Here is a 27,580-nt window from a genome sequence, read left to right on the forward strand (position 1 = left end):
CCCCAGCCACAAGGATTAATTTGAAGTGTGATGGGAATTCACCCTGACTCCAATAATCAGACCAATGAATTCCAAACAGAGTTCTTCCCACTACCCACTCTTTCTTTCATTAAGAAACTTAAAATACTACCATGAGTAGAAAAACTACTGTTCCTGAGTAAAAGTAGAAGCTAACAGTAAAATAAACATAATAAAAAACAATGTAATTAACTTCTAACTAGAGCTGTTGCCTTCCGAAGGCCTATTCTATTCTATTTTGCCCAAAGGGGAGATTAAAGGTAGTGGTTGTATTATTTGAAGGTGAAACTTAGATTATTTAAAAATGTGTTTCTCAGGGCGCCTGGCTGGATCAGTCTGTAAGCATCTGCCTTCGGCTCAGGTCATGGTCTCAGGGTCCTGGGATGGAGCCCCACATCGGGCTCTCTGCTCAGCGGGGAGCCTGCTTCCCCCTCTCTCTCTCTGCCTGCCTCTCTGCCTACTTGTGATCTCTCTCTCTGCCAAATAAATAAATAAAATATTTTTTTAAAATGTATTTTGTCAACCCTAACACAACTATGGAAAAATTCAGTAAGAAGCATAAATGATACATCAAGAAAGGAGATAAAACGGAATAATATAAAATGCTCCATTAAAACCAGAGAAGGCAGCAAAAGGACAGAGGGGGTAGAAACAAAGAACAAATGCAACAAGTAAAAAACAGTTACCAAGACTGCAGATTTTCATCCAACTCTATCAATAATCCCTTTATTTAAAAAAAAATTATTTATCTATTTGAGAGAGGGAGAGAGAGAATGAGAGTGCGAGCTGGGGAAAGAGGGAGAGGGAGAGAGAGAATCTTAAGCAGGCTCCAGGCTCAGTGTGCAGCCCTACGTGAGACTCAATCTTGTGGCCCTGAGATCATGACCTGAGCTGTAATCAAGAGTTGGATGCTTAACCCACTGAGCCACCCAGATGCCCCTCAATAATCACTTTAAATGTGATTATTAAATATGCCACTTTAAAGATACAGACTGCCAGAGCAGATAAAATGAAAACAAAAACAAGAGAACCCAAGATCCAACTACTGTTATCTACAAGACACCACTTTAAATATAAAGACCTAGAAAAGGGATGGAGAAAGATTTACCATGCTAATACTAATCAAAAGAGAGCTGGAGTAGCTACATTAATTTGAGACAAAACAGAGTTCAGAGCCAGGACAATTATCAGGAATGAAGAGGGGTATTGCATAACAATAAAGGGATCAGCCCTCTCAAAAGACATAACAGTTAGCTGGGAAAACTGGACAGCTATATACAGAGGAATGAAACTCGACCATTCTTTCACACCATACACAAAGATAAACTCAAAATGGATGAAAGACCTCAGTGTGAGACAGGAATCCATCTAAATCCTGGAGGAGAACATAGGCAGTAACCTCTTTGCAATTGGCCACAGCAACTTCTTTCAAGACATGTCTCCAAGGACAAGAAAACAAAAGCAAAAATGAACTTTTGGTACTTTACCAAGATAAAAAACTTCTGCACAGCAGAAGAAAAACAGTCAACAAAACAAAGAGGCAGCCCATGGAATGAGAGAAGATATTTGCAAACAACAGTACAGATAAAGGGCTGATATCCAAGATTTATAAAGAACTTCTCAAACTCAACACCCAAAAACCAAATAATAAAGTCAAAAAATGGTCAGAAGACATGAACAGACACTTCTCAAAAGAGGACATACGAGAGCACCTGGGTGGCTCAGTGGGTTAAGCCTCTGCCTTCGGCTCAGGTCATGATCTCAGGGTCCTGGGATCGAGCCCTGCATCGGGCTCTCTGCTCAGCCGGGAGCCTGCTTCCCCCTCTGTCTCTGCCTGCCTCTCTGCCTACTTGTGATCTCTCTCTCTGTCAAATAAATAAATAAAATCTTAAAAAAAAAAAAGAGGACATACGAATGGCTAGCATATATAAAAAATGTTCATCATCATGGGAAATTCAAATCAAAACCACAGTGAGATACCACCTTACACCAGTTAGAAGGGCAAAAATTGACAAGGCAGGAAACAACAAGTGTTGGAGAGGATGTGGAGAAAGGGGAACCCTCTTACACTGTTGGTGGGAATGCAAGTTGGTACAGCCACTTTGGAAAACGGTGTGGAGATTCCTTAAAAAATTCAAAACAGAGCTACCCCATGACCCTGCAATTGCACTACTGGGTATTTACCCCAAAGATACAGATGGAGTGAAAAGAAGGGGCACATGTAGCAGCAATGTCCACAATAGCCAAACTGTGGAAGGAGCTGAGATACCCTTCAACAGAAGAGTGGATAAAGAAGATGTGGTCCATATACACAATGGAATATTACTCAGCCATCAGAAAGGATGAATACCCAATTTTTGCATCAACATGGATGGGATTGGAGGAGATTATGCTGAGTGAAATAAGTCAAACAGAGAAAGTCAATTATATGGTTTCACTTGTTTGTGGAACATAAGAAATAGCATGGAGGACATTTGGAGAAGGAAGGGGAAAATGAAGGGGGGGGGAATCTGAGGGGGAGATGAACCATGAGAGACTATGGACTCTGGGAAACAAAATGAGGGTTTTGGGGGGGTGGGGGATGGGTTAGCCCAGTGATGGGTATTGAGGAAGGCACAGATTGCAAGGAGCACTGGGTGTTAGATGCAAACAATGAATCATGGAACACTACATCAAAAGCTAATGATGTACTGTGTGGGGACTAACATAAAAAAAAAAGGAAAGATATAACAATCCTTAATGTATACACATGTAACAACAGAGTGTCAAAATGTCTGAGACAAAAAGTAAGGGAACAGCAAAGAGAAATCTACAAGCCCACTGTGATGGCTGCAGGCTCTGCACCCCTCTGTCTATAACTGACACATCCCGCAGAAAATCAGGAAGGATACTGATGATCTGAAAAGGACCACTGATCAGCGAGACTAACTCACAGCTGTAGAACACTCCATCCAGCCACAGCAGAATACAATCCTTCTCAAGCCCATGCGGAACATTCCCTGGGACAGACACCTTCTGGACCACACAGCACACCTTAGCAAATTCACAGAAAAGAAATCACACCAAAGACATAGTCTGATCACAGTGGAATTGAATTAGAACTCACAGAAAGGTTGTTGGAAAATTCTTATTTGGAAATGAAACAACACACTTCTAACTGATCCAGAGGTAAAAGAAAAAGTCTCAAGAAAAATTTACAAGCTATTTCGAGCTGAGCGAAATTGAATATACAACTTATGAGGATCAAATAAATCAAATGCATGAATTGGAAAAGAAGAAAGATCTAAAATCAATAATCTAAGACTCTACTGGAGGAAATCAGAAAAAAAAAAAAAAAAAGAGTAATTTGAACCTAAAGCAGACAGAAGAATAAAGTGTTAGTTGTTATATTCTGGCACCAAACCGTGCCTCCCTCCCTGATCCCTCTGTAAGGAAAAATGAAAGGGAAGAGCTTTCTTGTTCAGAGACTCCGTGCAGACTCCGTGCGCTTTAACGCCTCATCTGTGCACTCGCATGCTCACGCCGCCACCACGCCGCGCTGTCTTGTCCCGCCCCTGGCTTTTGGAAACAGGTGCCACGATGACGCATCTCCCGTGGCTCTCCCCACTTCAAAGCTACCACCAGTAAGTGATGCAATTTTGTCCTTTTGTACTGGTTGCCAATCGCCCATCCATAATAAGGGTTTTGCTCCCGTGAGAGGGCTAAGGAGCTACAGAGGCAAACAACCTCCCCAAGTCCTCATTTGGTGAATCCTTTGTTTAACTAAAGGAGCCAGAATAAATCTCATCACTCTAAGAGTTTAGGCCGAGAAAACCCGCCAACCCATCAAGGTAGGCCAGATGCCCCGAGAGCCTGAACCACAAACGAACGGCGAGCTAATAGTGTCATAAAACACAGAGGGAAGGAGGCACGGGCAAGAAGGCGTGAGACAGGACCCCAGCGTCCCAGACAACAAGGGCTCTGCCCAGCTGAGAAGCCACAGGTCCCCCAAAGGAATGCCACGGGAAGATGAGGCAGCCGTGGAGGGCTTCCCGTTCTCCTTACCCTCGCCGGATCAATTCGTACTTGACGGTCGTAAAATCATGGGGATCTGGAGAAGCCACGCACGTATCCACGAAGAGCCTCAGGGTGGGGTTGGGGCTATGGAGTGCGGCCTGAAGGAAGACCGCTTTCTTCGGGCTGGCGTAGTGCGGCCCCCTGTTCCTCACATGCTGGGTCGTGGGCAACTCCAGGAAGGATATGGACACGTCGTAGCCAACGTTCTCCCGGGGGACACCAGCCCCCGGAGTGACTTCAGCTGCAGACGGGCCGTCCACCTTGCAGGTGAACTTGAGCTGAGGTACCCTATGCCTCACGAAGACTCGGCCGGGGTGGCCCTGGATTCGGCCTCTGACGGAGTTGGAGTAGCTGAGGGAGCCGAGCCCTTCCTGGGAGGACGAGAGGGGACAGCTGCTGGCCAGGGCTCCCGGCGCCTTGACAGACACCTTTCTGCAGGCGCAGAGGCCTCTCCCTCCCAGCCCTGCTCGGCGCCGATGAGCGGGAAGCCGGAGGCCTCGGGCCCTCAGGCTGTGGTACGTCAGGCCCGGATGGGGGGACGCTTTGGCCTCGCTGCCGGGAGTTCAGAGCACGTGCCAGGAGCCTCCCGTGAGACTCGTGGGGCGGCAGGAGGTCCGTGCTAGCTCCTTGGTGCTCTCTCTGCCGAAGTCTTCCCCACCTGCCCTCCCGTCAGCCTGTGGTAGTCTCAGGCGAGCACAGACCACGGCCCCCTGGTGCCCGTCTCCTCCCTTCCAGCTCCTGCTTCTCTTGGCTCCAGACCGGTTCTGGCTCCCTGGGAGCTGTGGGCCTGGCCCTGCTCACCTCAGTCTCAGCTTTGCTCCTTCAAATCAGCGCGATCTGAAGGGCTAAGGGGGTGCTGACGGCCGTCGTGCAGAGAGCCCTTGTCTCTGGAAGCCGGGTCCCCACGGCCCCGTGCGCGGCCCAGAGACTCAGCCTGCCTCGCCACGCTGGGTCAAGGAAGCCCCTGCTGGTGTGACTCAGATCCTGGACGCTCTGCCTCGGAAGCTCCGAGGACTGCCCCGTCAGCTCCAGCCCGGTCTGCCTTTCTAGACCTTTGCTTTCCTTCCCTACTCACCCCCCTGCCCCTTCGCAGTCCCCTGTATGAAATTTTAATACAGTGAAGACACTCTGCATTCGGCACGAATACCTGTGCTTTATCCAGGAAAGCAGATTTTTTTCTTGTTTCCCTGTAGAACAAGTTTCGGCCTTGCCCTGATGGACAGCTTAGAGGGGAAGCTCAGCGCCTTGACCACACAGCCCTGCCCCTTCCAAGGGGACCCAGCGCTTCCTGGTGCCGAGGGTCTCCGGTCTCTTCCCCTCTCCCCCGAGCCCTCCAAGCTTGCTGCCCGCTGCAGGGGCCCTCCTCCCGCTCCCCTCTACCTAGATCCACTCCTCCTCAGGCCTCGGCTCCTTGGCCACCCTAGTCCAAGAGGCCTTCCTTCCAGCCCACACCATCTCCTGCTCCCTTCCTTGTTTTGCTGTCTTCTGAGCATCTGTAAAATGATTCTCTTATGTGCGCTTGTTCGGTGCCTGTCTCCCTTTTCTCGAACGTGAGGGCTGTGGAGCAGGAACCCCGTCAGTCCCGTTTTCCACTGTGTCCTCAGCACCTAGAAGGTTGCTCAGCCACTGACTGAAATCACGAGTTCTGTGGCAGTGTGCTCGCCGGGACTGGCCATCACCCGGAGGGGTTCCTGACCTGCTGTGTCGTCTGGCCCCCGTGCGGTGAAAGCTGGGCCAGCCAGAGCCACAGAGGACAGCAGCAGGGTCCTCTCCGATGGCCTAGAAATTTCTGGGGTGCCCGCCTCCCAGACACCGAGGGGCTTCTGGCATGGCCCCTGGCGCAGAAACCTCTGAGGTCAAAACTAGACATTTCAGAGCAAAAAGGGTAAGAATGACCGTGATCTGCCTCATCAAATAGACACAATGTGAAGCTGGGAGTCAGCGTGCTCACTGGGCACCATGCAGACTGTTTGAGTGAATTAACCTCCAACAGTGCCAAAGGTTTGCTATTTTTCTGTGTGCGTCTAAATATGGAAAAAAGGAAGAGAGGAACAACCTGGAGATCTTGCTGTGGAATGTGCTACATTGTTAGATACACCGAGAAGAAGATTTCATAGTTAGACACTCTCCTATATCCTTGGTCTACTTGTTTCCTTAACTTCCATGACACTGTTCTGTGAAATAAGCTGGTGGTTAAGGAACAGGAAATAAACATACGCATTTCATTATCCCCTCCTGTCCTGGATAAATGCTTTCTAGGTGGGGAAATACAGCTGGTTGCCTGGTTAGAACCCAGCAGTCAGATGGACAGATCATTGGTCCTCCCCCATGCGCAGCACCGCGGCCTGCCGGGAGGAGGTGTGCACTGAAGGTGAATAAAGCAGCATATCATGGAAAATGCTTGGCTTTGGAGCTAGGAGAACATCATCTGTCCATCCATCGGATGTTTACCCATCCACGCATCCACCAGCTCTCAGCACTTATTACAGGGTATTCCAAATTCAGCATGTATTCCAAATTCCCAAAAGGAAGGAAAATTTCAGACAAATTACTGAGTGCTCCAGGTCTCACCGAACTCAGAAACAAAGTCATGGCTGTGCCCTTCCTCTGTCCCTGCCAGGTTTTGAAGAGGTGGCTGAAGTTTCCAAATAGCTGTCCTTGGCCTCCGTCCTCAGAAGGGTACCACCCCTTCGGCAGTTTCTTACCTCTCTGACGGTGCCACAGTGACCGTAGGGGATGTTGAAGATCAGGTAGCGCCCGGTGACTTGGGGGCGGCACAGCGCATCATTTAAGTGGATGTCCCAAGAGGAGTAGCCCAGCCTCCGGAGGTAGCCTCGGTCAATGGCGACTCGGAAGACGTGAGGCAGGCAGGAGAGCTGGGCTGCAGGAGGGGGAGTGTGGAAAGAAACGCACAAGGACAGTCTGGCCCAACGGCCGCGCAGGGGGATGTGGGTGTGCTTGCTTTATAAAGCATGGGCGGTGCCTTGGGTGGGGGCTGCTTCAGCTCTCATCACCCCCTGCCCTTGACTTGACTCTCACTGAATTTATGTCCCTCATTCTCCAAAAGTCACACCAGATCCTGGGAGTCCTACCCATGGCACGTGTCCTGCAGTCTGAGTCAGAGCCTTGTCTAACGATTTAAAGGACAGCCCACTTCCCACGTTGAGGACCCCCGAGGTTGAGCACACATCTATCCGAGGCTTTGTATGAGAGGTAGTTTGGAAAAAGAGTGGCAGCAAAGCGGGAGGGAGCGTGCGTGTGAAGAGGCTTCTTCCCCAAACTCCTAAAGCCCACAAGAGGCTGGAGATGCCAGAGGTCTCAGTGGAGGCGCAGGAAAGCCCATTCTTTCTCCCCGGGACACCTGCTCTCTCGGCTCCCGCTTCCCACAGCCTGGAGGGGAGGGCTTACCCTTGTCCTTGGGTACAGCAGAGGCAGCCAGACCTGGTGAGGGGAGATGGGTGAGAAGCCAAGGTCAGCTGTGCCGACACCCCGACCTGGAGGAGGAGGCTGTGGCCAGCGGCAGAATGGCAGTGTGGGGAATGGGCTCGTTGGATTTAGCTATGGCAGCTGGAGTACAGTGGCTTGAACATACTTCAGGGCGATGGGGAGGGAAAGAGGGCCTGGGGCCTCCTGATGGAGCCCGAGGAAGGGATTTCTGTGCATGTACAGTGTTGACAATACTGGTGTCATCAATGCTGACATTTGTTAGAGCAAGAGAATAGTCAATACAGGCTTTGCAGGTTCTAAACACCGTCGTTTGTAGGAATCTGGCAGATGTCCCTTCCCATGCTCATGGCATGCTTGGGATCTCAGCCTGGGACATAGGTAGTCTGTGGCTCTCAAAGGCCTCTCCAACTCAGAAGCAAGGCAGGACAGTAACCCAGGGCCAGGGCCCAGCCCAGGAAGCGTGGCTGGCCACGTTCACTCAACCCCTTCAGATACCGTTGGCCCCAGACCTCGGGTTCTTTGGCGGCTATACCCAGATGAAAAGGAAACCCCTTGGCGTATAATCCAAGAGTGGAAAATGAATTACTCTTTCCAGTGGGCCTGCTGACAGCAAAAGGAAAGGTTGGAACTGTGAACACACACAGTGAAAGTGAGGGCCTGGGAGATAAGGATCCCAGGGCCCCAGGCTGACTCTTACTCATCAGGCTGTCTGCGGGATGGTTTGTCTCGGGGTTTTTCTAGTTATGATCTATTCCTATGAAGAGCATGAGTACCTTCCCCACAAAGATAAAAGCATTGGGAGTGATTCCTTTGTTTGCCTGTGAAAAACTAAGTATGAAACAGACAAAGGAGATTTGTTCACCAAATCTTAGAATTCTGCGACTTTTTGAGGTTTACCTGGGTAAATTTAGAACAAATATAAGACAGTACTACTCCACAGAGAGGAGGGTCAACCTCTGGAGGTCAGAATGCCAAGACGGGTATCGGGGGGTAATAAAAAGTCCTTCAGGAGAGGAACAGGCCACATCTTGGATGAAAGGGACACAAAGGCAGCCCAAGGTCCTGTGCGGTTCTGACTTCTGAGTGCGGGGTCAAGGGTGTCCACTTAAGATTGCGCCCTTGATGACCTTGTCAGAAATTGAATAAGGGTCTTTGTGGTCTGACAGCCTCAAGTTCTGTGTCCTTAATCATTGCATTATATGGCCGCTTCTTCCTTCGACCTCATAATCTTGTAGTCGTATTTCAAAACAAATACAGCCCTGAATTGGAATTCGACAAAAGTGATGAATAAAAACACAAGGCTGTGCCATGAAAATATTCAGCACAGCAGTCGTGTGACAAATACGCCCTTGCTACCCTAGCAGCTGACGTCTTGGCCAACACGCAGTCCCTTGACCTTCAGAGCAAGGGCAGAAGAAGAGGCACAGGCCCCTGGGACACACCTGCGCAGATCACGCCCGCGTCCTCTTGGTGCCGGCAGTTGTGCTGCGCCCAGCCGGAGTGGCCGCAGTGGTCCAGCGCGTCCTCAGTGCCCGAGCAGCGCATGTCGTCCAGCAGGATGGGCCCCGAGCCCGGGCCGAAGCGGCCGCGCCCCGGGGCTGCGAGAGCTCGGCCGCAACCCAGCAGCCGGCACACGACTCGAGCGTCCCTGATGTCCCAGTGGTCATCGCACACCGTGCCCCACACGCCCTCGTGGCGGACCTCAACCCGGCCCTCGCAGCGGCTACGGCCGTCCGCCAAGCGCAGGGGCAGGTCTGCGGGAGGAGAGAGAGCAAGTCAGGGGACAGCGGTGACAGGGGCCGCAGCCAACCTCCGCTACCATGCACCTCCGCGTGGTGCATCCTTTGCCGCGGAAGAAATGACACTGCGATGATATCTACCATGTCTGCTGGTGCTGCCCTCTCTCTCTGTCTCTCTCTCCCTCCCCCCCCACCCCATGGCACTCCCTGTCTCATAAAAAGCCAAACCTGCATTAAGCAAAGCCCTCAAAGAACGGAGGGTATTGTCAGCCTAGTTGCCCAGATACCTAAGAATTTAATCATTAAAAATACTAGAAAGAAAGAAAACAAAATAGCAAAACCCTCCCATCTTTGGAGTAGAATTGTTGAGTCACTGGTTTGTCTTAGCGAACAAAATCTATCTCATGAAATTTCTTTTATTCTTGATGAATAAAAGCCAACATTTGAACTGTAAAATATGTCCTCTGTGAGCCAGCTTTTCCACTTCTAGGTGTTTACTGGAGATAAATGAAAACGTGCACTGAAAGATTTGCACACAGCAGAATTCTCCACCGGAGGAAAAAAACTGGGGAGCACCGACCTGTCCACCCGCAGGAGAGGGGATAAATTGCAGAATATCCACCCAATGGAATATTACTAAGCAATAAAAAGGAACAAAGTACCCATATAAGGAACCATCTGGACAAATCTCAGAAACAACTTGTTAAGCAAGAGGAGTCAGACACAAAAGAGCACTTATTATTTGATTCCATTTATATGAGATTCTAGAAACACAAAGCTAATCTACAGGGACTGAAAGGAGACCAGTGGTTGCCTGGGGGATTTACTGCAAAGGGAAGCAAAGGAGCTTTTCAGGGTGATGGGAATGCTCTGTGTCTTGATTGTGGTGGTCTCATAGGTGGATGCATTAGAAAAATCTCATAGATGTGTGCAATTCATTGTATATAAATGTACTTCAGAATGGGATTTAAAAAGTAAAAATAATTTTAAAAATCTGTATTATGTTGGCGGTGCCACACCAGTAGATGTGTGTAAAATGATTTGTCTTCATATAAAGTGGTTGCTGGTGACTGTTTTCCAACCTTCCTGCTTTCTTTGGCCCATAGAAGATGTTTCATGAGAGCTAATAAATGCCACTGGCAGCGGGTTCTCTGTGGCTATGGTATCCTGGTTTAGGATAATTGTTTGCTCCTCATTTAATTTGTTGCTCGTGATTTTGGAGCAAGATAACCATGTTTGCCCGAACTATGAATAAAGGCAAGTATCTTTCTGCAAGGTCCCAGGAAGTGAATGTGGGGCTTCCGACCCACAAAGGGGTGTGTGTGTGTGTGTGTGTGTGTGTGTGTGTACATGCACATCTGTGTCTGCACATATCTACTTATTAGCTCATAAGGGTTTTCTGTAGAGAGTAGCAACTTTGAAAAAAAATACAACCCTAACAGTATTAATAATGATTTGATAATTTAAGTGCTGAGAACAAAAACAAATTACCAGGTAAAGGGGTCATGTCTTCGCCCATTGAAATTGTAACTGTAAGAAAGAAAGACCAAGCTTAAAAAGTCACATATTTATAGTCAAACCTGAAAAGGAGCCACACATTTTCTCGAGGTTTAGGCACTAGTTGTTTTGTTTGAGTTTCTGCATGGGTTTAGGTGCAGAAATGCTGCCCACTAGGTTTTCTTTTCTTTTCTTTTTTTTTTTTTAAGATTTTATTTATTTATTTGACAGACAGAGATCACAAGTAGGCAGAGAGGCAGGAAAGGAAGCAGGCTCCCTGCTGAGCAGAAAGCCCGATGCAGGGCTTGATCCCAGGACCCTGAGATCATGACCTGAGCCAAAGGCAGAGGCTTTAACCCACTGAGCCACCCAGGAGCCCCTAGGTTTTATTTTTTTATCAAAATGTAACAAGTGGTGTGTCCTGCTATTCTACAAAAAGAAAATGATTTGATAAATGGTCAGAAAAGAAGCCTTTCAAATATACAGAATTTTTGTAGGAAGAGTATGAAAGTGTTAGATTTTGTAGGAAAAATATTTATTGGGGTGGCCTATGTGAGTCAGGTCAATATAAATGTATTTAAAAACTCTAAAGAATAAAATAATTGATCAGGACAATTAAATGAAACAAACCAATCAGATTTCTCAGAAACATTTTTAGATAAGAGAAAGATCATATCTGAGAGGTGTACTTCCACGTGAAATACATAGAGGGAAGCAAAAAAGTGACAATGCATTTTAGGATAGAGTGAGGTTGTATAAATTACTATACAACTAAGGGTTAATCTAGCAACAGGCATATGATCTTTACCAGGTGATGGTGTCACTTTTGTTGAAATCAGATTTACGGCTGCCAAAAAAGAGAGAAAAAAATTTTTTCTAGTCCAAAGAAAGCATTAACATCGCATGTCATTGAAATTTCACACTGTACACTCCAAGTTTATGAAAATAAGCCTGACCCATAAGCTGCATAGAACAGAACCTAGCCTGCTTATTTATCGTGTGGACGTACACATCCGGGAGTAAAATGGCATATGAGAAGTTGGCATTTTGCCGGAGAAACAAACCATTCCCATTTTGAGCATTCATACTGTGTCCTATCATTTCCTTCTCGAATCCCTACAGCAGCTGTTCCAGAGAAGTACTATCCGTATGATAGAGACGAGGAAATTGAGACTCAGAGAGCTTGTAAGCATGCCCGGGACATCTTCAGTTCTGACCTGGGACACCCCAGAACATGCACCCTTTCTACAGCACTCTGCTTTTCAGGAGCATGAAATGTGGGCACTGCAGTCATTCTCTGCTGTCACCTTCATCTTAGACTTTTAGTCTCCAGGACTGTGGAAAATAAATTTCTGCTGTTTAAGCCACATGGTCTGTGATACTTAGTTATGGCTGCCTGAGTTAAAACAGTGGCAAGTTTCCTCCTTCTTTGGGCCTCATTTTCCTCCAAAACAAGGGGAGTGGTTCAGCATTTTACTCCTCAAATGTGGCCCATGACCAGCAGGGTAAGCATCACCTGGGAGCCTGTGAGAAATGCAGAATCCAGCCTCCATCTGGAGCCATGAAATCCGAAACTGCATTTTACCAAGTTCTCTAGGCCATTCACTCATACATGAACATTTGAGAATTGTTGCCATGGGCCATCTTTAACATGTTGTCCAGGGCTGATGCTTATTGCTGTTTTATCCTACTCATCCTGTCCCTGCACCTGCCTCCACCATGTTCAGAATCATAACCACTGTGGGTTCCAGTGGCCTGGAACCAACCAGACCTCCCTCACCTCTCTTCTGACCACTCTTGGGGAATAAGAGTGTGTTTTCTCTGAGTGTGTCCGCTCCTGCTGGGTTGTGGTTTCTCAGAAAATCACTCACCAGGGCTACCGCAGAGAGTAGAGAACCTACCTGGTGAAGAGGCCTCTTCTCCTGGAGTGGGAGTTGTATCTGCAAACAAAGAAGACTCAAACTCAAATATCAGTGAAAAGACAATGGAAAGTTTTGGTTTGAACAACAGTGTGGTAGAAGATGGAATTGCACATGGGTAGAACCAACACTATCACAATCTAGTTCTCTTGCATTTTGGTGTGTGGGATGGGTCAAAGCACCACCTGTAACATAACACAGTTCACCAAGCTAGTGGAGGTGGGGGGCCCCTGCCTTTGCCTCCCATGAACACATCTGATTAAGACCAGGGCAACAAGCAGAGGGAATGTCCTAGTAGAGGGATCGCTCTTGTGACTATGGATGGATGAAGAGAACACGAAGTTTCATTTCTATGAAAAGGATACTGGGACTTCTGTTTACATCAGAGCTTCTGCCACAGACAAAATATTCACTACCTATGTTCATTTGTCCAACAGAAAAGGAGAGTTGATCATATTTAACTTAAGAAATGTGACAGAAAACATTACCAGAGGGTGTGTCCACTTCTGCTGAAGTTGAAGATACATCTGTATAGGGACAGAGAAAATAGGACACTTAAAAATGGGAGAAAGGACACTTCAGTGTGTCTTTTCTTTCAGTCTACTTTGTGGTCAACATGGTCATTATGTGGGCTTGTTTTCAAAATCGAATATGGCAAATGAGAAGCTGGTCTCGTGATTTAAACCACATGACAAGAGAGCCTTTACCAGAGGGAGAGGTCACTTCTGCTGAGGAAGAAGATGTATCTGTAAAGAAGAGAAGAGAAGACCTAAAAACCAGTTGAGAGGAGAGGACACTTGGAGTTTTGTTCTTACTGAGGCTATGCTGGGGATAAGCTTTCCATGGAACAGCCGAGACTGATGAATGGAAGTCCAAGAAGAGGCACTTAATAGGGCAGGAGACAGTGTCTTACCTGGTGTGGAGGTCACAGTGGTTGCTACTAAATCTGCAGGAGAACAAAAATAACAAAGCAACAATAAGACAGCCATATCAGGCCTACGTGTTGCTAAATACAAGAGACATAAAGGTGGCCATCCTAGATCAGTATAACTGGCCTGGCTTGTCTTCCTGCTTTCCAGACAGGGGCATCCCTAGATCCTCCACTGCCTCCAGGCCACCTCTCCACTCCTTGGGGTTCCATTCCTCTTGCCCACCCTTTACTTCTCCCCTTGGAGAAGGTGAACATTACCTACTCAGAGGGCAACAACCATTGGTCCAAGTTTCTCCCAATATGGGTTTGTCTAACAGAGATTCTGTAATTGGAGGGATTCCTACACCTGGTCCTCCCTCCTCTCCTTGAATGGTTGGAAGGCAGTGACACAGGAAAGGGCGAGCTCTTGGACTGTCCCAAGACCCAGACTGAGGGTAAGGAGGGGATGGCAGGTCCATTTGCCTCTTGTACTAAGGGTTGCCCTCCAACCAAGCCTTCTCAGGAGTATGGGCCATATTTTGGTCTTGACTCTGGTGTCTTATTTAATTGCTTTAGCACCTAGAGTAGGGGAGAGCACCCTCTTTATTGTGCTCCCCACTAATAAACCTCTAACACTCTATTTGTAAAATTGTTCACCCCAAAGTCACATTAGGAACTCCTCAGATATCATTGCAACCAGCATCACTCAAGATTATCGTACAAGACAAAAGTTACTTGTTACCGTGGTCAACTCTGTATCTCTCAATACCTTGGCACAGAGCCTGGCACATGACCATCCTCACCAAATGCTGGATGAATGTCTAAGGAGGATCAGTCAAAGCCGTGGTTTGGCTCCCCCCCATCCTGCCAACACCCATGCCGTGACTGGTTTCCGGGAGGAACTCCCACCATGGGCAGTTGATGTTAGAGCAACAGTCTGTCCAGTGAATGACTTATTTTTGAGTTTGGGAATTGGCTAAACTAATTTTTCCTTTGGCCCACGCATTTAGCTGGGCTTCCTGGAACTCATTCCTCATCAGGGGGTACAGAGGTGGCCTATGTGAGTCAGGTCAATAGAAACATATTTAAAGTCTCTAAAGAATAAAATAATTTGATCAGGACAGAAACAATTGTGAAATGAGCTCCCTAGAAAATCAAACAAGATAATTTATAGCAAGTAAGATGGATGGAACCCACGATAACACCAAAATTACCTGTTGAGGTGGTTACAGTAATAGTAGAAGATTCTGGAAATGAGAAAAGGCAATTGATCAAAACCTGCCAAATGGCAAAAAAATTGTTTTACAGTTAACCTGTTTTCTTCTCTCTGTCCCTGGAGCATAGGAATCAAGAACTTCATTTATTTAACAATGGATTTTGATTCATCCCTTCCTTCTATGGCAGACACTGTGCTAGATACTGGAATCAAACAACAAAGAAATTGAGACAGGGCTCCTGCTCTGTCAAAGTGCAGCTGTGACCAGTGCTACGAAGGGGAGATATGTGATGCTCTGAGAACCTATGACAGGTGATCTCACCGGCCAGTGGGTTCCCGTCTCTATCTTCCTGAGAGGCAACACCACCACCTTGGGCCTGTCACAGGGCTTGGCCCAGACCGGGCACTCTGCTCAAAGACAGTGACAACCTGACACTCTCTGCACTCCCTCCACCCCCCAAACTGTCCTGGTTGACACGGCACAGGCAGTCTTGCTGACCCGTCTGCCTATATTTGCAGTGGGCAGAGGGCATTACCAGGTGAAGAAGTCACTTCCGCTGAAGTAGGCATTATGCCTAAACAGGAAACACAAACAGGAAAATCAATCGATCTGAAAGTTTTTATGCATTTTCCAGTTCTACACAATTCTGCCTTTCCTATGATCTCATCTATCTGGTTTTGTTGTTGGAAAAATTCAAGTGTGAGGACTAGTTACTTCCCAACCTCCTGAATAAAAGTAGAGGCACCAAAGCAAAACATGAACCATTATAAATGAAAACTTTCCTGAAATGGAACACGTTTCCCTGTCCTGTCCTTTTAAGCAGAAGACATAGTCCAACCTGCATGACTGAGGCTCCTGGGGAAGAAATCACTGTGGCTCAGGGCTGTCATACTGGGGTGCCTCAAAGGATTTTGAGGTTAGTAGGTATTTGGGGTCCATATTGGAACATTTAGAGAGTCTGGTGACATTTATTGGGTTTTGGAACACTTCTATGGCTGTCAGATGATCTGTTAGCATTTCATGCAATTGCCACTGTGGCTGTTCTATGAGTAGCTCTTCTCCCCCTCGTCCCCGTACCCCTCCCTGGTTTGTTGTCTTTCATAATACACAGTGGGGAGATGACGTGTGTGTAGGAAGTGAGAACAGGCTCTGTGGATATTCTCATGTGAGCTTGAATGTTGAGACCTAAACTTGGCTGTGTAGAGGCCCTCTGTGTCTATTTCTGGATTATAGTCTATTTTCCAAGGGATTAATTCAGCCAAGCCACCCCTGGACAAATAGTAAAAGTGTACTATCTAGGTAGAGTTTCAACACAGCAATAGCCCCAAAAGGTGGAAAGAGGACAAATTAGCAGAAGAGTTGTTACCGGTTCCAAGGAACAAATCTGTGGCAGCAGTGAAATCAGGAACTGTCAAAGCAAGCACAATTCAAGGAAATTTTAATTAAATACCATCCTTGTCCATCCAGTTTATTGGTAAATAGTATTTTTTTAAATCATCCTGTTTACAAATTCTGCCCCAGCTGTGTTCATATTTGATTATGCTCTGTTCCTATTTGATTTTCCTATTCTCTGTATCATTAAGCTAAGGGAAATAAATAATGAGGAAGATGGTATTTGGGTCTGGGATCCAAGAGACCTGGGTTGGAGTCTCTGCTTTTTGTGTAACCAGGTATGTGGCTTTGGACAAGTCCCGTTGCATCTCTCAGCTTCCTCTGCTGCATCTGAAGGGCCAGTCCATGGACCAGCAGCATCTGCATCACCTTGTTAGAAATGCAAACCCTCAAGACTCCCCCCAGAACAATGGAATCAGAGCCTGCATTTCAAAAGATCTCCAGGCTGGGTGTCTGGGTGGCTTAGTCAGTTAAAAGGTTAAATGTTTGACTCTTGGTTTCGGCCCAGGTCATGATCTCAAGGTCATGAGATGGAACCCTGGTTTGGGCTCTGCACTCAGGAGGGAGTCTGCTTGAAATCCTCTCTCCCTCTCCCTCTGCCCCTCCCACTCATGATCTCTGCTCTCTCTTCCTCTAAAATCAATCAATTGATCAATCTTAAAAAAATAAAAAGATCTCCAGGTGATTTATTTGAACACTGAAGTTTGGGAGGTATCAAGCATTCATGCGGAGATGCCTCTAGCCCCAGAAATAATGGGCACAGGCCAGGAAGAAACCAGATAGCACTGCCCATGTAAAGGGTCCCCTACCTGCTCAACCCCAGACAATTGGTGCCTTGACAAAATTCATTCTAGCATTTCCTATTCTGTGGGTTCTCCAAAAGAGCTTGGAATCTGGACTTTTATATGAAGTCACTCATTTGTAAACTGTGGTATTAAAAGAAAATTAAACATTGCATAGGCAAAACTCTTTCGTCTGAATCAAAACCGCCCCATGTCCAGACTTATTCAATGGGCTGCCTGTTTGTGATTTCAGGTCTGAACAATCTCTAAGGTTTCTTCCAAATCTTGAAAAAAATGTTATATGGTGATGCTGCCATATTGAACTTGACCTTGCCTGAGAGAGCTGGCAGCTGATTCTCACAAACGCAACCACAAAGAGACAAATCGGTTTCATTATCTGATTTTCTTAGAGGCCAGTTTCTCCAGCCTGAGAGCTGGAGCCTGGCAGGGGGTTCTGAGATTTTGGAAACATGGACCAAGAACTACTTTCATGAGTGTTTACCGTTGGATAAAACTTGACTTGAATTGATTTGTTTTGAGATGGTATGTCTCCAACTTACTTAGTCATATATTGATTAACTCAAGCTCTAGGATGATCCCCAAAGTCCCCAAGAGGGAAGTTCACAAAAAGACACATGTGTTGCTTAAACTAGAGAGCCAGATACTCAGCCAAGAGCAGCACACACATCCCTTAGTAGTGTGACTATCAAGCTCCCGTCACCATACGCTTGCACTGGTGTGTGCTTGCACCGGTGTGTTCTTGCACCGGCGTGTGTGCCTGCACTGGTGTGTGCACTTGCACTGGTGAGTGTGCTTGCACTGGTGTGTGTGCTTGCACTGGTGTGTGCCACCCAATCTCCAGGACAAGCTTCCTCTTCCTGTTCTACAGATGGAGAAAGGAGGCTCTGGGAGGTAAGGGCACTTGCCCACTGTAACCCAATTGGTAAAGGCTAGAGCCAGAACATAAGACAAGATTCTTGGGCTCTGTGATGCTGTATTTCTACTCGGAAGGTTTCAGTGGTCAAAGAATTTTGAGAAACACTGGGTCAAGACAAGTGTTAAAAAGATCCTTTACTGTGGGACTTGTCAGATACATTAATGGGCTAACAGACAGAATCTTCAAGAAAAGGATATGGTATTCCCCCAACTTATTTAGTTATTTAAATTGTTTTTAAAAATTTGCATATGACTGGGTTGGTGTACTGTATTGTGAAACATACACGGGAGACGTGGTACTCTATTATTTTCTGAAAATGCAGATTACAGGGATAGCTTTGCCCATGATGCCCGAAGTCCTGTGCTGTTCAAAAAATGAACTCATTGAATTCCCAAATGTGTGAATCTGAAGGAGTCTCATGTCACTATAATATGATCTCAGAGACCTGCAGGTGCACCAAGGGCCAAGGGCACACACTGGGCAAATGATGTCCTCCATACAGAATGGATGTAAGCCGTATCTGCCCAAGTTACTAAGCATTTGATGAATATGTGAGCACCTTATATTAGTTTGATATGAGCTCAATATTTAGTTTCAGGTGACGGATAAACTTTAACCCTAATCATATGCAAGACCATCTGGCCATCTATGATTTCTATAAAGCAAGAATGAAAATAAAATCACCAGGCGAAGTGGTCATTTCTGTGGCTGGTGCTGAAACTGTGAAGCAAAACCAAAACCAAAGTAAGAGAAAATCCAAACAAAAATCCCACCCACCAACAGAAATTTAGAAGCTACCTTTTTACTTGAAACATTTATGCCTCAGATGTACTAAAATTAGACACAAAAATGACTTCTGAAATGTGAAATTACAAATAAGAAAGGCCTCTTGGATGAGACTGAACAGGAGCTAGGACTGTGTGAAGGTGGAGGTGAGAAGCATCATTGGTCATGAGGACTGTGTAATCACCCCGCATGGGTCAGAAAGGCTGTTTCTCTGATGCCGCGCAGAGCAAAGATTTCCTAGGGCTGCAGAGTATAGAAACCTTCCCAATTCTGACCTTAGGTTTCCAACACTGATTGCTCATTTTCAGTGACCTACCTAGTTTATACCATAGCACCAATGTCTGAATAGGAAAGGAGAGTGGTTCCTCAACGTAATCAAGCATGTTATGACTCCGGATTCAATGTCACTATTGTGAGTGACCTACTATGGCTGAAACACCTAAGGCAGCCTGACCCTTTGCCCTGGTAAGGAAGCCTAATGAGGGCAGGATCGTCACCTGCGGTGCTCACTTCTGTGTCTTCCCATAGAGTTGCGACTGGCGCAGCGAAAGAGCTCGGGAACTATTTGTTAAGTAAAGGGATGCATTCGCTGAATCCCATTACTCTTGTCTTTGCTCTACAAAATTAATTTCATTTCATTTCATCTGATTTACTTTTGTAGTCATACTGGTTTGGCAGCCTGAAATAATGCGTACATGGGCTGAATTGAAAAAAAAAATAGGAAGGGAAACCATCTCAAACCAGAGGCCCCCCAGAACTAGGTGATGCTTTCACAAAGTGTCCAGGTGGGAGGGACTGGGTTTTGTTCATGGAACTCCCCAAAGCAGCACCACAAAGGCAGCTTTCAGGCTCAAAACAATTTTAAGCCAGAGACCAGGAAGAGCAGTTACCCCAGTGGGTGGATAACAGGGAATCTGGTAAATCTTTGAAGAGGGCAGAGACTGAGGGCTCCAAAGTGAACCCATGAGTGTAGGTTCAAACGTTGGGTAAATCAGCAGATTAAGAGAGGCTAAGAAGGACCCAGAGGCTTCTGGGAACCAATGTTGAGAATGGACCATAATAGGTGTCTGGAGGACCCCAAGGGGACCTCAGCTTCCGCATACTCGTTTCCACGTCCCTCTTGCCTACCCCTAGGGCCCTGGCTCCGGTAATGTCAGGAGAAAGTCAAGAGTGAGTGCCTGAACCAAGGACCCCGGCATCCATGGTGGCCGCATGGCAAGCCCAGTGCCGGCACTGGCCTACTGTGGCCTCATTGCCCGGCCCTGCACATTGTCCAGGAGGACGCCCCCCACACCCTCCCCAGAGTGGCCATTCCCCAGGGCTCCGATGCCCTCCCTGCAGTCCGGCTCCGACACATGATGTCGGTCGCCTTGGTGATCAGAGTTTATCCCACATGGTCACCCATGTGTCACTGTGGTGTATCTTCACAATGGCTTCTCCCATCCGCCAACCTGATGGCCGGCAAGTCCGGGCAAGACTCGGGTTGTTACTGGAATGGGAGCCGGACTCCCATCAGCTAGCTCTGATTTCAGATACTTGTTCCTTTCAAATAGGATAATTGTGGCACCTGGGTGGCTCAGTGGGTTAAGCCACTGCCTTCAGCTCGGGTCACGATCTCAGGGTCCTGGGATCAAGCCCCACATCGGGCTCTCTGCTCAGCAAGGAGCCTGTTTCCTCCCCACCTCTCTGCCTGCCTCTCTGCCTACTTGTGATCTCTCTCTGTCAAATAAATAAATAAAATATTAAAAAAAGAAATAGGATAATTGCAAGGGTAAGTAAAGATACTGATTTTAGAACTGGGTCATTAAATTGCTAAGCAACAGCATGGAAATAGGTCAAAGTCAACTTTTCATTATTTTCTTTAGTCAAAACTTGTACACTGGTTCTGGTACACCAGATTCACAGTTAGATAAATTTTAGAAGCAGAGACTAGACCAGGAGCCAGCCCAGCTTGCAACCTCTTCCACAGTGTTGGGCCTGAACCCTCCAGTCACTGACATTCCTGGTTGTAGCCTCAGGGAATCCACTAGAAAGAGTCAATACTAGCAAGCCCTGAAAAAAGCAGTAAAAGGATTACCGATTATAGGATTTGTTTCTGTTGGTTCTGGGACAGCTTCTGCAGCTGAAAGAGAAAACCCAAGGCACTTATATTAGCGCAGCGCACACTTGCAAAACGATGGCAGACACAGCAGCTGAGTGGGTGTGTGAACCCACATCTGTGCCAGTTGTCAGTTCAGAACGGACTGGCAGAAGCGACTGGATTTCTACCACCACCTTTCCCCCCGTTGGTGAGACCCTGGCTTATGGACACTAATCTGAAGGCTCTAGCTGAGCTTTTCCAGGGAGCAGGTCGAGCTCTGCTGCTTAGGGTGGGAAGCCGGGCTGAGGGAGAGTTCAGGGACCTGAGCGGATGGCCCCAGCCTCTTCGTGGTGTCCTTAGTTACAGACCGACAGGCCGAGGTGGTGGCACTGCCCCAGGCTTCTCTTGTTGCCTGTACATAGCACAGTGTCTAGGAAGATGGGGCCCAATCTGAGGGGGTTCCCGGGACAGGGGACTTCCAGCGCTACAACCGGAAAATTCCAGGCAGATGGGACCAGCTGTTTTCATGACCTGGAAACCCAAGGCTTTCGGGGTTGGCCTCCTGGCAGGTCCAGTCCGTTCTGAACTGACAACTGGCTAACGCAGGACACCGGTCGCACTAGTCTCAGGTGTGTCGGATATCACAGGCTGTTCCCCTGCTCCTAGGAAGAGCAGAGATCCTCAGAGCAAAACCGTGCCTGGAAAGCGGGAAGTTGCTCCCCTGCTCGGGACGGTTTTTAATTTCCAGGAATGATTTTCTGATGTGTGTCAATCCCATAAATTTCTCATGAAGCTATTTCTCGGAGAGAGCTCCATATGAAGGCTCTCCTGATTTGCTGTTGCCCGACTAGGGCTTTCCTTACCGTTAGGGACAATTTTTATTTCAAAAAAGCTGAATGAACACTTAAAAACCCTGTTTGGTTACCTTTTCCTACATGCAGCAAACATCTGTGACCCCCACCCCATGGCCCAGAGCCACCCCCTTCTCAGAGGGTGGGGGGAGACAAGGTCCCCAGACGGGTGAAGAAGCAGACAAGGTGAGGATCCTTCTCGCCTCCCGTGTCGTTGAGTAGTTCTTTTAGTCCGCAGAGGGAGCCTTTGGTGCTCCGAACACGTCTTGGTATCTCTCTGTGAGACTCAGAGTCAAAATGTAATCAGACGCTCATGTGTCCTATTTGTGTTAGCTTCAGGTCTAAGTGGCTATGGATGGGGCCCAAGCGGCCACCAAACAGACTTCCCCTCGGGACCGCCAGGCCCGGGCTGCAGCCCAGCTGCCGGCTCACTACCTGCGAGGCAGGCAGGCCCCAGAGGTGGTCACACACCGCCCCCCCCCCGACCCAGGTGCCGTCGTAGCGGATCTCCACACAGCAGTCGCCCCTGCTCCTCCCAGCCGCCAGCCGCACCATGGGCGGATCTGCAGGGGCCAAGGGCAGAGGGGCTGGAGAAGGTTCTCGCCACTCTCAAATGAGACAGCATTCCCGGCTAGAGAATTCTACCCCAGCCCCAGCCCTCTGGCCACTGGCTGCGCAGCCTGTGTCCACAGGGACACCGTAGATGCAGAGGGGACCACAGGACAGCGTCTGGTTTCTGAAATTTAGCACCATCTCTATGGTGGTTCACTCTCACCGGGCCATTTCTTTGTGGGAACCAGGGCCGCATAGTGACCTTGTAGAAGACACACTTAAAAACAACCATCTGCTTTCTTCCCGTCTGCGGTGTCATTTGTCGTGTGGTTTCTCTACAAATTCAAGACCGTTCAGCAGGGCGCTGGATGTTCGGGCTTCATATTTCTTACCCAGGTCTCGAAAAATGTTACGGAGCTCTCAGAACAAAATTAATTTCACCTTAATTGAATTTAAAAAAGGTTGGAGTCTTTACTGGAGGTTGAGGGAGAAGGTTGGGGCTGGGAAACCGAGCGGAGGATGAGGGGGCATTGCTCCTACCAGAAGGTCAGATGGTGACTGGGTGAAACTTGCCCCTGAACCAAAAGCAGATGAGGTTGGTTCTCAGATTCTGAGCCCCAGAAGTTGATCTGGTTCCTGGGGTTCCCTTAGAGAAGGGCCCCCAAGAGCACTGTGTGGGTCAGGCTCTTCCTACAAGATGTCCAGTGATGCCACTGAGGCTGGGTGGGTGGCTGGTTCTCCTTGGAAAGTCCCCGCGTGGGGACAACCCACCATCTCACCAGCTTTGATTCCCTACAGCCCCAGGTCCAGGAAAACTACATTGGCTACATTCCTGTGAGCCGCCAATGCCAGCCTAGGAAAAGAAGTCACAAAATCTAAGAATGGAAAAGATACCTGTTGGACGGAAGACACGCGGCTGTTCCCCAGGAGCTGAAGAAGCTGTACGTGTGGAAGAGAAAAGAGTCATCATAAGGACACTCCAGACCATCCGTGCGATTGCCTAGTTGTCTTAGCCTCTCCTTCCCACACGTGGGTTTGCCTTTAAACAACCCCGTCCAATCTGATCCAACGGTTAGCATTTAAAACGTGATGGTGGCTCACACACGTGTACATATTATTCTGGTGAGAAGTAAGACAATAAGAGAAATAAAGTGGATGTTGGGGTTGGGAGAGTAAGACCCCGTCGGCCCAGAGGGCTTCTCAGAACCCAGAGTTCAGCCTTAACATCCAGGGGTCCAGGTGGCGTGGCTGAGTCGGGAAACTCTGCTGCTACCAGGACCCGCTGCCCCCACAGCCTCCTGCCTTCTCTGGCCTGTCACCCACTCTGTGGATGAGCCCCCACTTCGGCTCAGGAGCCGGGGTCTCAGTCCTGCTGACACGCAGATCTCCTATACGGGAAGGATGACCTCAAACTTGCCAACACCCCAAACAGCTTTTCCTCGGGGGCCAGAGGATGGCCCCATGGGAATGGGAAACAGCTCCGGGCCTTCACCGTCCGGGAAAGGTCTGGAGCAAAGAGCACTGTCAAGGAGAGTGAAGGGTGGGTGAGGGGGGGCCTCACGTGGGGACCCCGGCCCCAGGTGGCTTGTCACCCATCGGCAGATAAAATGGGAGTGAACTCACGGATCCCTGGACGCCCAGCAGCTGCAGAACCTGCAGAAATAAAGGAAAAATGGGGGGAGGGTTAATAATAGAAATGGGGTGAGGCACCTGGGGGGTGTGGCCTGCTAAGCGTCCAACTCTGCTTTTCAGTCAGGTCGGGATCTCAGGGTCGTGAGGTCCAGCCCCGTGTGAGATTCTTTCTCCCTCCGCCCCCTCCCAAATAACCAAGTAAATAGATAAATAAATAAAATAAAATCTTTCAAAAAATAACAAAAGTGAAAATGAATTTTTGGGACTTCATTGAGACTAAAAAATAGTAGAAATGAGGATGGTTGAGTGGTTTGAAGATCACTGTCTCTGTTCAAAAACAGCCCAACAAGCCCGTGTAAACAGTTGTTCTCATCTCTTGGGCTGTTCTGCTGCGGTTTCTACAACCCGGCCCGAACCTCCGAGACAGTGATTCTGAGAGAATTTGCCTTAGGAACTAGAATCCCAGTGAAACAGTTAACGTGTCATACATTCACCGTGTGTCATATGCTTGACTAAGGCTTCATGTGGGATGACCTGTTTCATCCACTGACAACTTTATAAGTACCATTACTGATTATTTTACAGTGGATTAAGCTTTGGGGTCCCTTGAGGGGAACGGGGCCCTCCCATATCTGAAGCAGCTGGCAACCCTTGCGGAGTGAGAACAGGAACCTGTCCTGGATGCCGGGAAGCTTTAAAGCATGGAGACGTTTCCAGACTCCCTGTGCAGATTTCCGGCTCGGCCCAGGCAGCTCCATGACCGGCCCACGAGGGACCTGCCCTCACGCCAGCAGAAGACACGAGCGTCCTGGTGGCGCCCCCAGTTGTGAGCGAGCCAGCCGCCGGGAGGACACTGCCCCAGGGAGGACTCACTTCCTGCGCGGTTGACATTGTCTGGAAGGATGCCGCCTGACCCAGGGCGGACGCCGGCCCCCGGGAGGGTGGACGGAGCCGGGCCACAGCCGAGCTGTCTGCAGACCACGTGGGCATTGTCTAGGGACCAGCTGTCATCACACACCGCGCCCCAGGGGTCAGCGTGGTCCTCACACCTGCCTGACCCATTCATCAGCCGCAGGCCTGGACCTCGGTGGACACTTCCGACGGCCCCCGGAAGAGCCGGCCCTTCTTGGAGAGCGTCCGCTGACAATCGGTGACAACGGATCTACTCCCCCTTCACTTCATCTCCCTCGTTTACTCTTGCCTCGGGTACGACTGCGTTTCTGGAGGCTACGGGTGCTTGCCAGAAGGTTTTGCTCCTTAGCGGCTGGCTCGGACCCGCCTCACTGTGAAGCTGCTTCGTGTCTTTCCCGGTGTGTGGTGAAGTGTTGGTTTCTGGCACTCACAGCGTTTGTTGGATTTTTCCTGAGAAGCTAACATGCACATACCACTTCGGGTGTGTGTGTGTGTGTGTGTGTGTGTGAGAGAGAGAGAGAGAGAGAGATATTCTCTGTGTGCCCTTGCACACGCTGATCAGCTGACAACAATAGCTTCCCTCGCAGGGTCGCTGGGACAACACGGCACATATGTGGGAACACAGCACGTTGCTGGGAACGACCACCGCACACTCGTGCGGACGCTCCGGGGAGCACACAGAGCGGTCGTTCCTGGCTGCCCCTCATGCTCAAAGGGCAGGGTTGCAGAAGGGAGCAGAGATGGGGTATGCTCAGAACACAGCCAAGGACCGCTCGTGGTGGGAGTCGGGGGTGGGGAGATTTGGGCTGAGCGGGCCACCCTCAGTCCTCCAGACCCGTCCCCCGAAGTCGTATATGCATCTGCTAGCTCTTGCCACTCACTTGCCAACCACAGATTTTCCAGGCAAACCCTGGCATCCTCAGCCCTTTCCGTTGGCAGCAGCCCCCTGTGCGCCCGCCTCAGGCTGGGGGCGGGGGGAAGTGTTTCCAGCGGGGACATTTTCTCCCACAGCCATCGCGCTGGAGCATTTCTGAGCTAAAACTTGAGTCAGCGAAGGCAAGTGAGGAGAGAGGAACAGCTTACCTGCTGATGTGGGAACTTTTGTCGGCTCCGGGAAAGATGCTAAGGGCAGAGTGAAACACAAAAGAACAGGATACAACATCTTACATGTCAAACCTATTTAACTCTCAGTGAACTGTCCGTGGGCCCTCTGCCTTGTGGGTCACGTACAGTTCCTGATTCTAGATCAAGTCCCTTCCCTGGTCCTCGCTCGGTGGGGGTGTCCCTGCCAGGGCTCAGCTGGTGTATGTACCAGCAGGACAAGCAACTGAGGCGCATTCTAGAAAATCAGAGCATGGTGGTTAATACATTTTTTTTTTTTTTTAAGCAGAGAGATTTTAAAGAAAGCATTCCTTGTTTAGCCTAACCTACTCTGGTGTTTCCTTTGAAGGTGTGGGGCCATTTCTTTTTCCTAACTCCCCTGCATATTATATTTTACTCTTGAAGACTCTGCCACAAACAGGGGGCTGACCTAATTTAAAATATGACAACTACTGAGCTGGTCACAGAGTCAGGGAAAGACCAAGTTAGGTGTTCAGCTTCTTCATTCTTTGTCATTCTGTCAGGAAGAAAGTATTACACACAGAGATGACTCCTTGCAGTTCTTGGAAGGTGGCCATTGCCTCTAAATAGTGTCCCCTCCATGGCAGGCATTGCCCCGCCCATCCTACACAGAGAGAGCACTGTGTCCCAGCATGGCCTTAGGAGGCAAAGGCTATTATCCTCCTCCTCATCCATATCTACAGGAGGAGGCACGAGGGGGTTCAGAGATTTATTCAAGATCCCACAGTTTGTAACTATGAAGCCAGGAAGGCAGATCCAGGGCCTTTGGCTCCCAAACCACTGTCGTACTGCCCACGGTGACTTTGCCAAGATAAGTTACAGTTACTCAATAAAGCATAATAGAAATTACCTGAAATTGGGTGACTTGTAGCAGCTGATGGTGTTGAGTGAGGCAGAGAGGCTAGGAGAGACACAGATCGAAAGATGAGCTTATGTCATGTCCTTTCATTCTTCTCAAACCCGAGAGGTTGATCTACTTATTTGAAACAGAAAGGTCTGTCTCTTGTTCTGGGGAGAAATTGCACCCAATCTGGACAGGTGAGAATGTCCCTGAGTTGCCATGATTGCAAGCACTAGATGTCCTGGGTCACTGGGTTCATTTTTGTCGAGCTGCTGGACATCACAGTGTCTTCCTCACCCCCAAACTGGCCACAGTGCTGGTTGCCTTGGAAAGTTCCTAACTTTCCAGTTGGTTTGATTTTGTAATTCTTCCTGGGTGTGTGGATCTTGCCTCCCAGAGCAAGTGTCAGTTTGCAAAATGCAGAACTACATTTGTGTCAAGGACACACACTGGGAGCATCAGCACCTGGAGGGAGCCAAGGAGCCACAGAGCCAGGGTGAAGGTGAGCTCTGTCCGCATCACTTCCCACCCACCTCGTGTGACTCTGTCCATGGTCCTGGTTCCACACCTCCCTGATCCTTCGGCCCCCAGGCCTGTCCTCAGATGTCATATTCAGCACATGACTTCCACTCCTGCTTTGCTTCAACACTGACTCTGCCCCTTGATGTCTCTTTTCTCCTCTCAGAAGCTTCTAGTACCCTGACCTCTCCTTGTTCTTCTATCTTCTGGTCACTGTGGCCAGGTCTAGCTGCTAAACAACTTTCCCACTTCCCAGCCAGACCCAGAAAGAAAGCATAGATAAATGGGGGCTTTGGAATTCATTTGCAGAAACTCAACTGGGATAAAACTGAGGAAAGCAGTGCTGGGCTGGGACCTGGGCTCCCAGCTCT

General features: G+C 48.5%; 1 protein-coding gene across 1 annotated transcript in view; it reads right to left on the minus strand.

Moving 5' to 3' along the window:
- The window catches only part of LOC308354717 (scavenger receptor cysteine-rich domain-containing protein DMBT1-like), a gene marked incomplete at its 5' end in the record, with an annotated part of 109,032 nt that overhangs the window by 1,526 nt on the left and 79,926 nt on the right, over positions 1 to 27,580 (minus strand). Inside the window, 7 exons of the mRNA XM_080822340.1 lie at positions 4,063 to 4,445; positions 6,780 to 6,955; positions 7,483 to 7,515; positions 8,964 to 9,275; positions 11,566 to 11,604; positions 22,015 to 22,194; positions 24,689 to 24,937. Coding sequence (XP_080678466.1) covers positions 4,063 to 4,445; positions 6,780 to 6,955; positions 7,483 to 7,515; positions 8,964 to 9,275; positions 11,566 to 11,604; positions 22,015 to 22,194; positions 24,689 to 24,937 — 1,372 coding nt within the window. The remainder of the gene's footprint in view (positions 1 to 4,062; positions 4,446 to 6,779; positions 6,956 to 7,482; positions 7,516 to 8,963; positions 9,276 to 11,565; positions 11,605 to 22,014; positions 22,195 to 24,688; positions 24,938 to 27,580) is intronic.

Source organism: Martes martes (assembly GCF_963455335.1).
Source record: "Martes martes genome assembly, chromosome: 14".
NCBI lineage: Eukaryota > Metazoa > Chordata > Mammalia > Carnivora > Mustelidae > Martes > Martes martes.